Source organism: Melospiza melodia, chromosome 1 (assembly GCF_035770615.1).
Source record: "Melospiza melodia melodia isolate bMelMel2 chromosome 1, bMelMel2.pri, whole genome shotgun sequence".
Lineage (NCBI taxonomy): Eukaryota > Metazoa > Chordata > Aves > Passeriformes > Passerellidae > Melospiza > Melospiza melodia.
In genome coordinates, this window is record NC_086194.1 from 100,079,350 (window position 1) to 100,097,284 (window position 17,935).

The 17,935-nt window shown below is 42.2% G+C and overlaps 1 protein-coding gene across 2 annotated transcripts in view; it reads right to left on the minus strand.

Annotated features, from left to right (window-relative positions):
• Positions 1-17,544, minus strand: part of TRIO (trio Rho guanine nucleotide exchange factor) — a 245,030-nt gene extending 227,486 nt beyond the window's left edge. The window contains exon 1 of one of the 2 annotated variants that reach the window (XM_063162709.1): positions 17,367-17,537. In XM_063162709.1, the coding sequence (XP_063018779.1) occupies positions 17,367-17,481 (115 nt within the window). In that variant the 5' untranslated portion in view covers positions 17,482-17,537. Of the gene's footprint in view, positions 1-17,366 lie in introns of both variants that reach the window. The other variant, XM_063162720.1, reaches the window with a different exon arrangement.
• Positions 17,545-17,935: the final 391 nt, after the last annotated feature.

Consider the following 17,935-nt stretch of genomic DNA (forward strand, 5'->3'; position numbering starts at 1 on the left):
AAATGTTAAGCAGGATTCAAGACCCAAATATATTCCTTAACATAATGAAGATGTGCCTCATTTTCAAAGCTGACCATTTCAGAAGGCTTTTGAAAGAGACTGTTCTTTCAGGTGCCCACTTGGCACTATCTGTCCCCAAGAGGCAATCAATTTTGGATCCTGACCGATGCCCCGATGTTCCAAGCATATCAGCTACGCATTAAGCAAAGGACTTCATTAAAGGACAGGAATTTAATTGAGTCTATATTCAGGTATGTCTCTGAAAGCTAGAGGGTAAGGAAGATACGTAGTAACTAAAAATGTTTTAAAGAACGCAGGTACGACCTCTTTCTGAGGAATTCAAGCTGTGTAGCCTACATTTAACTCTCTTCCATCACACAGGAGTCAGTCAGACCACAGGTTCCCTGTTCTGAGCGCAGCAAACTCCATCATACAGCTGCTACTTCAGGAAAAACTTTCACACCCAGCTCTAAAAAGTCAGTGAACAGGAAAATAACTACAGATATCCAGAGACAGAGAAAGTGTAACATTATAAGACAGCAAGCCTCTGTACAACTTAACTAACCATTTCTAGCCTTAGAAACAGCTACAACTTAGAACAGAACATGCTGACAGGGAGAAGCACTGGGAACAGCAAATGTGCAAGACTATTTATTTCCACATTTTCTGTCCAAGCCTAAGAGCCTACTCTTAAGCTCTTCTTGGATTCTTTTTAGAACTTTGCCTATCTGCAACAAATTGCTAACCTCATTCTTCAGTTCCTTCTACCCAATCAGTATAGCTGTTCTATCACATAATTTTTAAGTCTAATTTTTTCAACTACATAAACACAAGCCTCTTTTTACTTGTCACTCCACTCACCATTTTTTTCCACTCCTACCTTTATCAGATGCCATCATAAAGCCTCTCTTTAGCAAGGCCAATTTTAAAGGAAAATACAAAACTACCCCATTACTACACAGCTATCTTTATAAACTTATCCTGTTAATTCAGAACCATTTTCAAGCTATGGGCCAGTTACCAGTTTCATACATTTGAATAATATTTGGTGACATTTCCACCAGCTTGAAATGTCACAGTACTAATTTTTATTTTAACTCTAGAACGTGGGCCAAAATACTTCCATTGCACTCAGAACTTTAACCAAACGAACCACAAAAGCAAGGCACCCAGTAGTAACACCATGCTTAAATTAAAGGCAATGAGTGAAGCATATAGGTTGTGGTTTGCTTATTTCTTACAGCAATATATATTCCTAATTTTAGACACCTGAATGCTGTTAACACTAGATAAACTGTACACTAGAAACTACAGAAGTAGATGTCATTTGAAAAAACACTCAACCATACTCACTTTCTATGCCAAACTCAAGGCAGCATTTTAAATATCACAGGGAATGATAATTGTAATTGCATACTGCAGAATTAAATCCAATATTGCTGTCAAAGCAACATTTCAGAATATGTTAACTTGGAAATTACTGCTAGCCCAGGGAGTAAACTCAAGTTAGCTCTTTCTTAACTTTGCTTCAGTTTTTCAGCTATATGAACTGCCCTTTTTGGAAACCTATCTTTACATTAATAATGTCAGCTTTTACTTCAACATACTTTAGTAGGAGGGAACAATCAAAATTTAGGTGATTTGGCTGCCTCTTTAAAAGTTTAATACAAAATTTATGCTTCACATCTCTAACTACTTCACTAAGAACAACTTTTGGCCACAAAGAAGAAAAAGTACCTGGGAAGAAGTCAGCCTGAAATAAGTCACAATTCATTTTCATTCGATAGCGTACATTTGCCAGCGCAGGAAGTTTTGATTGAGCCTCCTTAAGCAGAGAAAACTGTCAGCAAAATAACCACCATTTCCAAATAGCTTATTTTCCTACAGCTGTGACATTTCTTTAATTAAAAAGTGTGATTAGTAATCTTATCCGAACACAACAAGACGATTACCTAGAGATAAAGTTCAACAAATCTCCTGAGATCAGTATGGCCTTGTACACATATCTTCTGCAGCAGACCTGGCAGATCAGAGGCTACAGCAAGGGGACCAACCACAAACATGGTTATTTGCTGGGGTCCTTGTGGAGCTAAGACTGTCAGTGACCACCTCGCACAACTAAGCTGTTCTTTCCACAGAAACACAAGTAATACATTTTAACTGAGAATGGCAGCAATTTGAGGAAGACTGTAAGAAAAAGGTAATTTTAAGGTCAAAATAGTTAACAGTGACTTTTTCTTGAGTTCTGTGATCAGAAAGAAAGAAATTTTGCATTACAAAATTAAGGAATTCTATCCAAGTTCCTTTCTGCTTTCTTGCTCTTCTCTTCAGGGAATAAAAAACCAGACCTATCTAGGGCAGGGACTATTAACAGCTTGTCTTTCTGATTTGAGCACATTATCCCTGTAAAGCAAACATCTGAGCAGCGTGGTACATAAAAACACAACCCACCTTTACATTCTTTTCAAGGGTCAGTTCTCTTGGTGACCTCACTGCACTTCCAATCCCAAGTCTTCTGCATCATATATCCATTATCTCCCTTCCATTCTTCTGCCTAGGACTGTCCCTCTTGTGCTGTGCCTTAAAACATGAAAGGCTTCCTTTTGGCCTTGAAACTGGTGGTTGCTTCAGGGAAACTGTACGTTTTCTGTCAAATGGCCTGTGAAAATTCAGGCCTCCCTGCATCTATTAATCTGCCTGAGTGCATTAATAAAACTGTTAGTTCTGTTTCAGTATAAGACCTTAACCACAACAGAAACAGCATCTTTTGCAGTAGGTAGGTAGTGTGGTGATTTCCAGTATTTCTGTAAGCAAAGTGACCCTCACCCTTAATTCTGTCAGTTACTTTCTTCCTTGATTTTCTCTTTCATACTTCTTTGTCTCTGATATACTCCTGCTTGCCTCTAGCCAGCTACTGCTGCTTTCCCAAAGATTACATCTTATACCAGTGCCAAACTTTAATATATTTGGGCAGAACCAAGAAAAGGACAGCAGAGCTTATTCTCCAGAACTGTACTTCAACTACAATAAGCTCAGCAATTCACAGAGATGTCCCACCTCACTGGTCAGAGACTGCTTGACTGTCTCCAGAACAAGCAACTATCTTACTCACTTCTCCCTCCCTTTCCCCCAATAACAACAGTGCAACATAAACAGATATTGACTTGAATCCTGGCTTTATTCTCAAATTTTCTGCAAAAGAAATTGATGCCTGGGTGAGAAATGCACCACTTATATATACTTAATTCATTCTTGGTTTAAATGTGGCTGGTAATACTGCCCTTACACTGTGTGCTGTTCAAAAGCTAACCAACCCCTAATGCAGGGCTTGTAAACCAATAAATATCGACATTTCAAACATAACTCCAACATTTTCAGACGTTTGTCACCTTTGACTTTCAACTCCACTAGGGAGATACAGGGTTATTTTGTTTCTGATAATTAGCTCTCTACCAGTCACCTTTCAATAAGGAATACATTTCATTCCATTATGATATTTAGCTTGACATGGAAACAGTTATTTCATATATTCAGTCAATTTGTATTCCATAAAACAGGAGGAATGCAGCTTGTACACAGCAACATTACAACTCTCTCATATCATGTGAACAGGCACCCCTTTATCTCCTTTTGGGTCCTTTCTTGGAGGTTACATAACAGTTCAGTTCAGAAAGCAGTAATTTTAGACCACATAAATGGCAAAATAAAGAGTGCAAAAATTTAGGTCACTTATCATTTTGAACTTCCAATTAAGTCCTTCAGTGTCATATATTCTTCCATGGGTGTTCTGCATGTAAATCATAACCTATTATGCTGTGGTAAGCTTTCCTCACCTGAGAACATATATTTTCTTTTCAATCTTAATTATCTATTGCTTGTGAATGGAAAATATATCATTTGGTTCCTCTTTCCTCCTTGGTATTTGATAATTTTTACACTTTGCTTCATTTAACTTTTATTACCATGGCAGAATTAACATGATGATCAAATGACAAAAATCAACTCCTAAGAAACCGAACACTGGAGTGTATTTGGGTCTGTTAAAAAAAGGAAAAGTTAAAAAAAGAAGTAGTAAAGTACCTAATTTGTCCTCAATATATCTATCTAACAAAGCAGCTTACACATCCGCCTTCTTTAATATTACACAGTGAGTTAATGCATTTCTACTCCCCAAATACCTCTGATGTAACATAGTAACCACTGCGCCCAGATAAAACCAAAGCCATCTACTATCATCCACTAAGGCATTTAACGAAAACTTTACATAAACTCTAAACAATGACTTATCCCAACAATGAGATAGGACCAGGTGTGATTGAAATTGCCACAAAGAGGATTCAAAAACTAGGTAATGCAGCATTAAGGCTGCCCGTGCAACCCTTATTTGTCAGCACAGCACACATGCTGTATTTCTCAAACTCTGCAGGGCTTTTCCACAGAACCCCCTACTTATCCATGAGCACATAATGGACCTCCTGTAGAGATGAACACTGATGCCTCGTGATTGAGCTTATTGTCTGCTGGACCTCTGTCTTATTTATTGAAGAAAAGGAACAAAAGAAGGGATCACGGAAGCTGAGACAACAATTAAGACAGTGAAAAGCCAGTCTGGAAAAAGATGCCTATCCCTCCTCTAATATTCACCTTCCTGTAGTTAAACAAGTCTCATTAAACTAGCAGATCTCAAATCTGAAGATTTTGCATCCCACCTCTCAAGTCAGAACAGGAGCCAGACCCCAAAGTATTAACAAAGAGTGAGATTCCTACCCCAAGTAGTAAAAACATTTCCCAAAGAAATAAATTAAAGCTTAAGATACTATTTTGGCTGCTCAATACCACAAAAATCCCTGCTGTCATTTGCTGCTGTTTCAACACGTAACAAAGCTTCCAGCATACGCACAGACAGAATTGAGCTCTGGCAGCCCAGACAATTTACAGATTGCAATTTAAGTCTTCCACTTAAGTACCAAGGTATAGCCATCCTTGCTTACCACACTCAAGCACAGGGCTCTGCCACTTCTTTTCACTGCCTAGAGGACATATGGAGAGTAGCACCTTCTTGCTCTTTGGAGCCACTCATGTTGCCTCAGTGGACATGAACTGCAAGTCACATCCTGCTCATGAACTTGCCTACAAGCAGAAACACCACAGGTTGCACAGCCACCCAAGTTAACCAAGGGCTCTTGCAAAAGGGTTTCACAGCTTTAACTTCCCAACAGTGGGTTAACACAGTGGAGACAGCAACATGGACAAATCCATTCCAAAAGCATATTCCAGAAAAATATGAGATTTTAAACAGAGTAGGTCTCATACTTTGCTATATAACAAGATCTTCCATAAATACAAAGTTTAAATTGCCATGTTGGCATTAACCATGACAGTAGGTAGTCAGGTCCTTTTGCTACCAACTGCCCATTGCTTTAACAGATAAACTGCTGCTTGGAACAAATACTATTTTTAGTAAGCAAAGACTCCAAATTTTTTCAAAACAACCTTGCAAAAACAAACATTCCCAGGCTCCACTGGAAAACCAAACAAAAACATAGAGCAAATAAGAGCACAACTATTTATACATCTGCCAAGCAAATATTCTACAGCAAATGATATAGTAAAAAAAAAGGAAAGGTACCGAGTAAAAAAACTAACCCTCAGTTCTTGTGGGAGTGATGGGTGGAGAGTTACTGCTTGAACTTAATCTAATCAATGCTACCATTTTTACCCCTAATATTCTATTACATTTACCATATTTGTAAATGGTAACATTTGTTTTTCTGACAAAGTCAATGAATTAATACATGTATTTCACCTCTCCAATGCAAAGCTTTAGAATTAGTGGAACATTATGAAAGAAGCGCTCTCCACTAGCAGTTGGCAAATGCTAAACCACAGGGATTCAACTGCACTGTCCCCGCTTCAACACACTGGAAAAGGCCAGTTTTTAGTTAGTAGTGTTGTGTTCATTGCTATCAGTTATACAAAAAATGTATACTGTTACTTGAAGGAAAATTTGCTTATCTCCATTTTCATGGGACTACCACACTCATCTAACAACAGTAATTTACAACACTCATATATTAACAGTTTTTCCTATATTTTTTCCCATTACAAAAATTTTACACACTCAAACAAGCTAACTTTATCTCAAGAGAAAGCTGACAGCTTCTAACTTTGATTTGTGTCAAGGCAGAGAGCAAATGCTTTTAGACAGCCAAACATCCATTCTTAAATGTTCAAGTTTCATCCCTTTCCATGTACAGATACGACAGCAAATTTACTGCTTCTTGAGGAAGTTGGGAAAAAAATTACACCCCCTCACAGACACTGGTTCTAATCGCTACTGGTTTAAAACTTCTGTTCTGTAGAGTCAGGAGATAGCATTTCCACCGAGAAATTCTTCAAAACAAACAAAAAAAACCCCAATGCAACCCATAATCCACTTTTCCAAGGAGTTAAACTATGCTGTAACAATAATGGTCAATAGAGAATCAGACTTCTCAGTGCTGTCTATTAAAAGCACTGCAAAGCAAACTCACACAGCTTGACACAGGTTTTCCTCTGAAGCTGTCTACTATAAAGTTGAATGCAAGAAAAAGCAGCAATATTCGAAAGGGGTACACCACTCAGTTATGTAAGTCACAAAGGTTCAAATTTAGATTTATATTTAGTTCATCAATTCCCACCCAGAGTTCAACTCAGTAAACTGATCTATTTTTAGCTTTTGACTCTTTTGGACATTTCCTTCCTTCATCTGTGTAAATGCGTCAGAGCTTCTAAAATGTTTCCCTTTGGCTAGGGTAGGATGCATCTGATTCCAAGCTTAAAAAAAAAGCTAACACACACACACACACCGAGTGGTTATTGCTGGCAGAATTACACCCTTGCTCTGAGTTAAGCATAGGCAAATTTGACTACAATCCCCACACTGTACTAGAAAAGACCTTGCTCCTTCTGCACTGATGGGTTAAAGCATGTCATGGCTAAACTTTACAAGGATCACAACAGGATAAATTGTATTTTATCACCTTCTATAAGCAGGCTTGACTTGACTCTCCTTCCTTGGTAATTCACCAGACAAACAGTAGAATTTTCTCAAAATGGGGACAGAAATGAAATTCAGTTTTTTAACTTTGTGCTCAGCTGCCAAGGCAAGAAATTCAGTCAAGTACAATTCCTTGTTTTTCTTCCAAAGACAGCCTTGCACTATCCGTGGAGAAACTAGTATCATAGTTTTTACTTATTTTTTCATTTAATGTAAAGCATTAACAAGCCAGTGTCCTGGTTCTGGCCTGGAGGGGGCATGACGAGGACCTGGAGTATTACCTCATGTAATTTTCTGGGAACAAAGGGAAGGGCTCACTCCCGTGTCAGGGCAGTGTGGCAGAGGGAACGGTCAGAGAATGTCCACAAGGAAAACGTTCCACAAGGGGTGAGCAATAACATTTCTTTTCTTGAAAATGCTGTCATTCGTATAATTACTGTCCGTTTTCTTATCTCATTACTGCTCCCAGTAAATTGCTCTTATCTTGACCCATAATCTTTACCTTTTGTGCCTCCAATTCTCCTCTCCATCCCGCAATAGGGAATACAGAGCGGGAGTGAGTAAGTGGAGTGAGGGAACACCATTCCTAAACCACGACAGTCAACCAACAAGCCATCAGATAAGTCATAATCATCTTTCCATCTGAAAAGGTGTGAATCTTCTAATAAATTTTAGTGTGGCTTGCCTCTGTTGTCCTTACAGAAGCCTGGCTCACATGATCCCGGTGAATTAAGCAATGCATAGCATTGATTTCTTCTTTGAACTTTGCAAACTACGGCAAATTCAAGCCTAACAACTATCTTTAAGTGCAGAAAACAAGTACTTCAAGCACAGGAAATGTGACTAAGATGTGTAAAGACCATAAGCTACTGCTGTAGCTGTTCCATTTCCAATCATTTAGGACCAACCCTATGCACAGTATCAACCAAAATGAAGTCGCTAACTAACATTAATAAACCAAATAATAAAGACAGGCAAAAAAGCTTTGAAACTAACACGTTATTAAAAAATAAACAACAACAATGGCTATTTAGTTTCTTTAGCAGTGAAATCATAACCTATTTTATTATTCTATAGTAAAAGACAACAGAGGACTCTAAAGATGGGGTTTGGCATCTCCCTAAGTCTGATATTCAACATACTATGTGCTATCAACTTCTGTGCAGAACAGGACAATCCAGGCAATTTATATTTCAATTCACCTTGATTTGCTGACAGCTTTCTACATTTTTTTTCCTGTGCTTTCAGCTGCATATATCTGGAATTCAAGGAGTAGGAGAATTACAAAGAGCAAAGACACTTTGACCTTGGCCTAAAGTTTTTAGAAGAGGGTGGAGTATTTTTATGATCTCAGAAAATGGTATCATCTTTGTACTCAATGCTGCTTAACCCAACATGCCCCGAAGTCAGTGGCATGAAAAACACTTGGAAATTGAAGAACTCACTACCTTAAGGCCAGTAGAAAACTATATCCAACCAACACTCTACAGCCAAGACTACACAATGGATACAGTGAAGTCCACCATGTAGCATAGAGAGTTAGCCAAGAAATATTGGTATTAAACACTCCATTTAGTCTAATTCACTTCTTGGGATGTCCCTTTATTATCTAGGACACGCTTTAAGAAATGTTACCTGATTTCTTCCCAATACTTAACATCTGTTTGGGCTCTGAAAACAAGCAGTTCCCAAGACTTCCAACACTTCTGCTTTCATTAAATTTCACCAATAACATTTTTCATTGTTTGGTGCCCTCAAAAATATTAACCAGCTATGTGACCATCATAAGCCCTAGTGAATAGCCTTTGACCAAATGCCTTGATAAAGTATGTCATAAGGCTGAAGGTTTCCACAAAAGTACCCACAAAAATGCAGAAATTCTGTATAAAGCCTAAAAGTTTGGGATTTTGAATTATTCTTTTATGCAATAAGTGAGGTACAGACTAGACAAAAATAAGTAGGTATTTACCTTACAGGTCCCTGTGAGCCCTATCTTTCTGCAGTATATTTTCCTGTTCATTTTTAGCACTTAGGAAATCTCACTTCACTATTACCCCGGATCCTCAGACTCTAATTGCTAAGCAGTCATGTACAAATCTAACCACAAAAATCACTACTGGTTGTTTACACAGTCTGCAGACACCTCAGGAATAACTATTACTGCTCATACACGCACTAAGACTACAAGAAAACACGAGTAATTAAGCTCCGGGTAGTTTCACAGATGACTAGAATGCATTGGGATTACTCACAATAGCCCTGTTCAGAGCCTGCTGCCCAGAATACTTTCTCCAACTTTTTAACAAAGAGATTTGCCATGCAAAGTCAAGTTTTTGAAGCCGCATGGACTATTTAGTTTGACAGTATATACATGCACAGATGTATCCTCATGCACACGAGCAAAACAAACCTTCCTGAATCTCAGACTCATGTCAGACTATTACACACGCCAGTAACATCCTGACTCTTGCACAGATTTGTGGGAATTATCCAAGAACACTGTACTACACCTATAGCATAAAACATAAAGCAAACCCCTGACATATTTTGAATGCTGCAAGTCAACACTTTTCTCCCTATACTTGCCATCTTGCTTCCCCAACATCTTGGGCCCTGAGAGGAAAAAAAAAAAATTCTCATCTCCCTATCCTAAAGATTGCTTTCTCTTCCCACCATAATTATAAAACACCAATGCCTATTTCAGTTCTTCAGTAAGGTCCAGATTACAAAACACCATATTCAGAAGTACCAGCAAAAGACATAGTTCAGCACTGTTCAGTAGGAAAACCTGTTACATATTTGCAGTTGTGTATACTAAACAGCGCTACTGCCACTTAGGCAAGGCAGTAGCACAGGAGATTAAACAAATTTGACTAAATGATTTCAGAAGACTCCACTCAACAGCCTTGAAAAACAACCCTATTTTTTAAACAAATGCACAATTAGCCTATTTCAGATGACTTAGAGCAGCTATTTGGCAGAGAAACCACTGGAACGGGCTTTGTATCTTTAAAGCACAGTCTTGTCACTCAGACTGTTTTGTGAAACTTTGTGGACACAACCCATTTATGACCCTCCTCTTTGTGTATCCATACAACAACCTACTCTAGAGGCTGAAAATCAGATGCTTTAATGTGCTGTAGTGTCTACTGCTAAAAGCACTTGAGTTGTTCCCTGTCATTTCAATTCCTCCTCCTCACTACTGGGTAAGTGATCTGTTTTCTCAAAACAGCAGTATCCTTCCTGAAGGAATATGACTCAGCTTTGCAGATCATCGGTATTACTTCACCAGTAGTCTACTTTTTGATTTTACCGCACCAAGAAAAATGTTAAGTTAAACAAAGATCCTTCTCCAAATCAGGCAAATTTCTTCATGAAAACAACAAATAGATGTAACCATCTTAGTCATTACATTAAAATAGCCTGCTGTGACTTTCATGGGGTTTTTTACCTCTTTTTTATTTTAAATTTGGTTATTACCAATATCAAGCAGAAAAAAATTGTTTCCCCTGTTCTCTTTAAAATTATTACCCACTTTGCTTCGATCACCACTGCATTTCCAAAATTTCAATGTGTCTTTACTATTTTAACACTTTTGCTGACCATGAATAGCTATTTCAGTAATTGTACCTCCTTCTTCAAGATGCAGACCAAAAATCACTATGCAGTTTCACCCTATTAAATTGACCTAGCAGTCTGCAACTAAGCATTCTGTGACATTAGAATTACTTTAGTTTTTATTTTCAATTGAAGAGGAGTAGAGAAACATTAATATTTTCTCTGTATATTTGGGTAAGGAAAGTCCAGTCTTTCTCTAGATTTTATTTACCTAGATAGTGATTTTACATGCAAAAGCTTTTGGAAATCATGTGATATTTTAGGTTGAAATTCACACCTGTTTCTGTCAGGTTGCTGTGGGACACATTTAACTGGGGACACACCACTTCTATAAGAAACATTACTACCCATCTTCTACACAGTGACTGAGCTGTGCAACTGATGAAAGCCTCAGCTCCACCAAGTCTCTTCCTACTTCTGTCAGCTCCTTTCTGGGCACATCAGCACTTGATGCCAGCTCGAATGTACTCCTTCCAAGAATGGACCTGGCTTTTCTCTAAGTCCCATTCACCTTCCACTCCAAATGTGCATTTAGTTTATCAACTGGCAGCTATCAAAGATGTTACCAGTAATTGTCCTTTGTCCTCTCTTAGAAATATTCATGACTTCTGCCTCCAGCTGTTTCAAAGACAACCTAACCTCTAACTTGATCTATCCTTGTCTATCCACAGAGAAGCTTGGCTGTTTCACACTAGGCCAAATTGCACAACAGCTGCTGCATTTCACACCGAAGCTCTCTATCCTCATCTTCATTGTTCCGGGGAATGTCACTTCAACAATGCTATTTCCCAGCCTAACTTCTCCATTGTAACTTCATTGTTTCTGCAGTTATTTTTGCTCTGCATATGCTCATCAGAAACTATCAAGTTATGGCATTTTTCTATGGTATTTTTCAAAATATCATTTACACACACACCACTCTGCTTCAACCATCTTACTAAAATGGACACTTCTGGAATTGGATCAAAACTCCACAAAAAAGCCCACTTTTTCAGCTCAGGTCAACCAGCACTAATGACAGCAATACTGCTGCAACCTTCTCATTTACTAATGCAACTCAAAGCACAAAAGTAACAGATTCTTGAAAAGCTTACACAACACTGTGAATTTTTGTTGTGTTTATTTATTTAATACAAATGCCGTCATCACACTAAGTCACGTGAAAGAATGGACAGCTTGGTTCATACTTCACATCCTCTGCATGCCCACCAATTCTTAAAACACACCTCAACTCCTGACAGCCACGGGGCCAAGAACCAGTACTTGCAGAGAACAGCAGGGAGCTGTCATGTGAGCTACCACCAGTGCTGCCTGGCAAAACTCCACTTTTGGCTTCACTATTAGATTATTTCTTTTGGACACTCATAACAACTCTGTAGCAGCTCCAACTGGAATGCCAAGTAAGCAACAACAACTCTGACTACCTTCTCTGTAACTTAGCTGCTACACATCACCAGGAGATAGTGCCTTCCTGACTTTATAGATGGTGTGCTCTGCTTCATGGTTTTCAGACAGAAACTTGGCTTGTTTTTCACATTTGATGCCTACCTTGAAAGCTAGTTTGCCCATGATCTAAATGATAGTGTTTTTATTAGTAGTATTCTTGAAAAAATTGCTCTTTCTAATAACATGCTTGCCTTTTCTTTACCATGTAACCTTTCCAACCCTCCCTCCTTTCCCTACTATGATAGCATTTTGAATGCTGTCTACTATGTGCCAGTCACTATCACACAGGACACAATATAAAGCAAGCAAGGCAACAGTATATAAAGCAATATAATCAGAAAGAAACAAAACATAAGTCCTCCTTGTAAACTTGAAACAACAAATTCCTAAATGCTGACTTTTATCTTTACAGTATTAAGTGATTTTCATGAAAACTAAGCAAACAACAAGATCACTATTTAAACGAAAAATAAGAAAATCAATCATATTTTCATGACACTCATTAATACTTCTTCTAAGGTCTCAACTATACAAGCAGCTATGAGCATAGGTTGCTATAGGCAAACCCAGACTGATCGAAGTCTCAAGTTACTAGTGCTTGCAGAAGTCTTCAAATGTCCACAACCACAACAAATCTCAGCATTCTGTTTTCCTAAAATACTCACACGTTCATTTTGGTACCTAAACACACATATCTTAAACCAAAGTTTTAAATTCTCTTATCATTAAGCTTACATTAAGAAACACATGCACAAGCAGGATACACTAAGTGTATAACATTAGAACTAGGTGCTATTTAAAGCTCTTCTGGCTACCAGCCTGTTCTCTAATTTCACCTTGAAAGAGGTGGCACACTGAACTCTCAGCTTGGAACAACCACTTCTTCCAGACCCACATTCATCTCAGACTTACCCCTTCTCCTGAGAGAGGACTGCTGCTACCTGTGCAGATTAGGTTTTAGATGGAGAATCCTCTACTTTTTTGTTTTCCCATATCAAGGGATGAAGTACAATTAACAATTATGTTCAGATTTGACCTGGCAAAGCCTGGACAGTTATTCACCTTAATGACAAGACTTTTGGAGCTCCTTGTTTTTCCTTTGTTTTTCAAACACTTCTGTTCCCCCAACCCTTCCCATTGCTCAGTATGCAAACTGTGATCCTTCCAGGCATGTGGCAAGTGTTCACATAAACAGGTGGTGACCACACTAATCTCCTCAACAGCTTTGAAAACTGTATTGTCTGTCCATATATGAATGAAGCTACTGCAGTTTGTAGAGGCCACTCATAAAAAATGTATCATGCAGGAAATAACTGCATCCACTTTCATCTCATAACTATGAAGAGTTATCAGTCAGTTGGTTTTTCTTCCATGAAGACTAATCAGAGTAATTTAAAAAGGCACTCCCTACACTGTCTAGCCAAGGATTGACTGAAGTGCTTACAAGCCTTTTTCTCTGCAACCTTTTGTATTCATATCCATCATAACAGAAGGGTAAATTTAATTACTAAAAGTTTGACCAACGTCAACATTTGTCTTTTACTTGGATGAAAAATGTTTTGTTCTTTATGCCTAAAAACTAAATTCACGAACTTCAACTAGCAAAAATACTTTATTTTGTAAAAACACTCTTACAATAACATGATTTAAACATACCAGACAGCCCTCATTCTTGCATCCTGAAGATCTGAGTCCCCTTACCAAAGTATTGAGAACTTGCAGCTGCAAAGATGAAGATTAAACCAACAACAATCAAACAAAACCTCTGTATGGTTACTGCCCTGTAAGCCATGACTTGATGGCACTCCCTCAAATTCAACTTTGCTCCTGTCAGCTGTTTTCAGACCTTTCAGACACACAGAATTTTAGGATGAACTTGGAACATATTTTGAAAAGTTTTATCTTAATAACTTTTCATAAAAAATAGATCTTGTATACTTAACACATGTACTAACACCACTCTACACAGTCACTTAGACTCTGTGCTACTGGGGTTTTGTATGGTAACAGGTTTTTTCCATAATTCCAAGATATTTTACCAGTTCTTTCAAGTCACAATAGTGCACTTTTTTAATTCAAGAAAGGGATAATTGTCTAAACATTTATAGTTCAAAACATATCCTTCTGTCAGTTTACACAGTCATTTCCAATCTCTAACTTATATATAGGACAGAAAGGCACCTCCTACAACCACTGTGTTTTCTCCTTCAAAATGTAATCACTATGCCTGGCCCTCAACTCTGCTTCTTTTACTATTAATCCTGCTACAAAGGTGACAGGCCTAACAAGGTACTCTTTCCTTTTCAACTCCAAATAATGAGATTTAGATATCAAATATGTAACAGAAAGTAAGCTGCCTCAATTTCTTCCAATAAAGGGATTCCTCATTTACATCCAAGACACACAGTCTTTATATGCTCCTACTACCACCACCTCACTTCCAGCTCAGCTGCTTTCCTCACATTTCAGCTGCAACTTTATTTCCCCAACAACTCAAGAGAGAGTTTACATTTACATAACCAAAGTGAAAACTGGAAATGTGCACATTTCAAGTGATGTGAACCTAGCTGCTGTTCAATATCCTAACAAAATCTTCCAAATAATGAAACTCCATTCTCAGGCTACTTTAATTCTACTTCAAGCTTAGTCTTACAAAAGGACAGGAGGAAAGCCAATAACCCCACTTGGCAGCCCAACTGACCAATTTAACCAACCCAAGATTAGAACTGATTGTTTAGGCAGGCTTTTTGTTGTTGGGGTTATTTTTTTTCCTCCTGGAAAACACTGCAATATTTTTACTCATTTTCTTTTAAAGTAACAGCTAGAGCTTTGCTAATATTCTCAGCAAGTGACAGGAAAGAGGAAGCATTTTGTCATTGTAAATTCTGTAAAGAGAAAAATATTTTGTCTGCGCCTAAGTGCACCAAACAAAGTTTTTTCCTTGATCATTGATCTCTGTTCCTTTGTGCTCCACTGAAAAAAAAGTGCCTGTTGTTCAAACAAAGGGAAGCACCGGAGATCTCTTAATAGACCCTCTCCTCATAGAAGAGTGGATCATGCACAGAGGCGGAATTCAAAGAGCTCTTCTCAATACCAAACACCCACAGGAGATGCCAGAACATTTTCCAGTGTATGTCAGAGCCCAGGCTGAACCAGATAACCTTCACATGTAAATATGGAAATGAGAATGCCAGCTGTTAAATCTGCTCTGAGAGTTTTTTGATAAGTATGTCCTTCTATTGCTTTAAGATTTTCAGATGCTGCAAGACTGAGCTCAGTGCAACTTCCCGGTTATCCCAAGTTATCAGCATCAGAAGTCATCACTGCACCACTTACGAGCTTACCAGCTGTAGCATCCCTCAACCCACACATAAATGTGGAAGTTGATTATTAATACAGCTGGCAGGGTCTTCCAAAACTGCAAGATTACTACACAAGCACCCATTTGGAACTACACTAGGCAGACTACTGTGTGTAAGCCTACTGTTATAATTTGCCATTTTGCTTTAATTGGGATTTTTTTTCCTGGGAACGATAAAAGTCAGTTCTTTTTCCACGATAAAACCCACCAAGGCCAGCATCCTGACAAGGAGTTTCACACTCAATGGCTCTCCTGTGAAGCAGGTTGCCCCGGGAGCATCAAGCCCTCCAGAGGGGACACAGCCCCCTGTTCGGACCCTCTATCCAAGCAAACACTGCTCCCAGCCCTGCTTCAAGGATGCCTGCCACAAATCACACCTCCTTCTTCTTCATCCTCATGAAACCAAGGACACTGAGCAGCACCGCCGACCGCAAGTAGCACTGATTACGCCGTTTTCCCACTTCCCTCGCGGACTTCGCTTAAAAATCCAGTGAACGCAGCTTTTACTACTATTATTACTACTGCCATCATTATTTTTTACACACGAAATCGGCCAACCCCCTCATCTTTCCTGCGGTGAGTCTGCATTTCCCTTGCTCGCCGCTCCTTTTTAGGCATCCAAAAGGAGCAAGTGCCCAGCCCAGCCCGGCCCGGCCGGGCCGCTCCGCCCGGAGCGATGGCCGGGGGGTGCCCCGGGGGCCGCGGAGGGAGCGGACGGAGGGGAGGAGCCGCCGCCGCCCGGGGGAGGGCAGCCGGCACCGGGGGGAGGCTCCGTCCCCGCCGCCGCCCAGGCTGCCGGCAGGGCTCGGTCCCCGCCGCCGGCGGTCCGTGCGGCCCGGGCAGTGCTGCCCTCCCCGCCGCTATCCCCCGGGGCACGGTGTCTCGGCGGCGGGCGCAGCCGTCCTCCCCGCCCGGTTGCGTGCCGAGAGTAAACACCGAGGGAGAAGGCAGCCTCCATTTTTTTTCATCCCGGCAGCCTGTCAACAGGCTCCCCCCTCCCTTCCCCTGCCGATCCTCCGCGCCGAGCCCGGCTTCCCAGCCCGGCAGCGCCCGAGAGCCGCTGCTTCCCCGCCCCAGCAGCGACAGGCAGCGACACCCCCTTAACACAGGCTTCGCTTTTTGTCTGCCTCTTTCGGTTCTCCTTAGAACATCCACTTTCCACGCCGCTTCTACCATCCCTGCCCTGTGCCGCCACCCAGCAGCACAGCACCGGAGGAGCGCTGCCTTTTATAGCGGTGTCATCCTTGCCTGCTCGCCGGCCTCCCCGGGGGGCCCGGCCGGCGCAACCGGCTCCCCGCAGCCCTGCGGCCCCGCTCACCCTTCCCACCCCTCCGACACCCGGGGCTTCCCGGATCCGAGCGGCTCCTCCACCCGCCTCCCGCCCCGCGACCCCCGCGGGACATTTTCGGGGGGCTCGGGTCCACCTGGCGCTGGGTGGTGCCGCCGGCCCCGGTGACGCGCCTGCTGCCAGGCCGGCACGGGAGGCAGAATCGCACCTGTCACCGGCGACACCGCCCCGGGGCGGCAGCAGCCCCGCACCCTCCCGGCCGGGCCGCGCCGCCGCCGCCCCCGTTTTCACGCCTCGGTTCTGCCGGCGAGGGTGGCGTCCCGCCCGCGAGTTGCGGTGCCTAAGCCCCGCTGTCCCCGGCACAGGACGGGGCGGCTCGGCTCTCTTCCCTGCCGCCTCCCGAGGAACAGACGGGCAGTGCCGAGGCGGCCCCGGCGGCGAGAGGCGGGCGAGCCTTCCCCGAGGCCACCTGACAAAGCCGGCTGCCCTCTCCTCCTTTCCCGGCTCCAGGGGGAAGACGTCGCCTCCCCAGGGCCACCTTTCGCCTCTGCCTCCAGCCGCGGTCTCGCCGCCGGCCCTTCTTCCCCGTTCCCCCAGGAGGGGAGCGCACTCACCGGATCGGAAGAACGCCGCGATGTCCGCCGAGTCCTTGGCCGCCTCCTCGGCCCCTTCTCCCGCGCCGCTGCCGGCCGTGGTGGCGGCGGAGGTGGCGGTAGCGGCGCTGCTCATGGCTGCTGCTGCTGCTGCGTGTGCCGGCGGCGGTGACTCCACCGGGCGAGACCTGCCGCCGACCCCGCCGCCCCCTCCGCGGATCCCGGCTTCACCTCCTGGCGGGAGCGGCCGTCAGGGCGGCAGCCGGAGCGGGCGAGCGATGTGGGGCGGCGGCAGGCGGCCGCAGCGAGCGCAGGGACATGAAGGTATGTGCGGAATGGCAGCTCCGGGAGCGCCCACCCCCCGCAGCCACCTAGGAGGCGGCGTGTGCATGCAGGGAGTCCGGGCGGGCGGGCGGGCGGCAGCCGGAGCGCAGACAATCGCGGGAGGAGGAGGAGGAGAAGGAGGAGGAGGAGGGCGACGACGACGACGACGGCATGGGAAGGGCCAGCGGTCCGCGCAGTGAGCAGCTAGTGGGCGGAGAAAAAAAGAACGTTTCCAACCTTTTTTTTTTTTTCCCTTTTCTCTATTT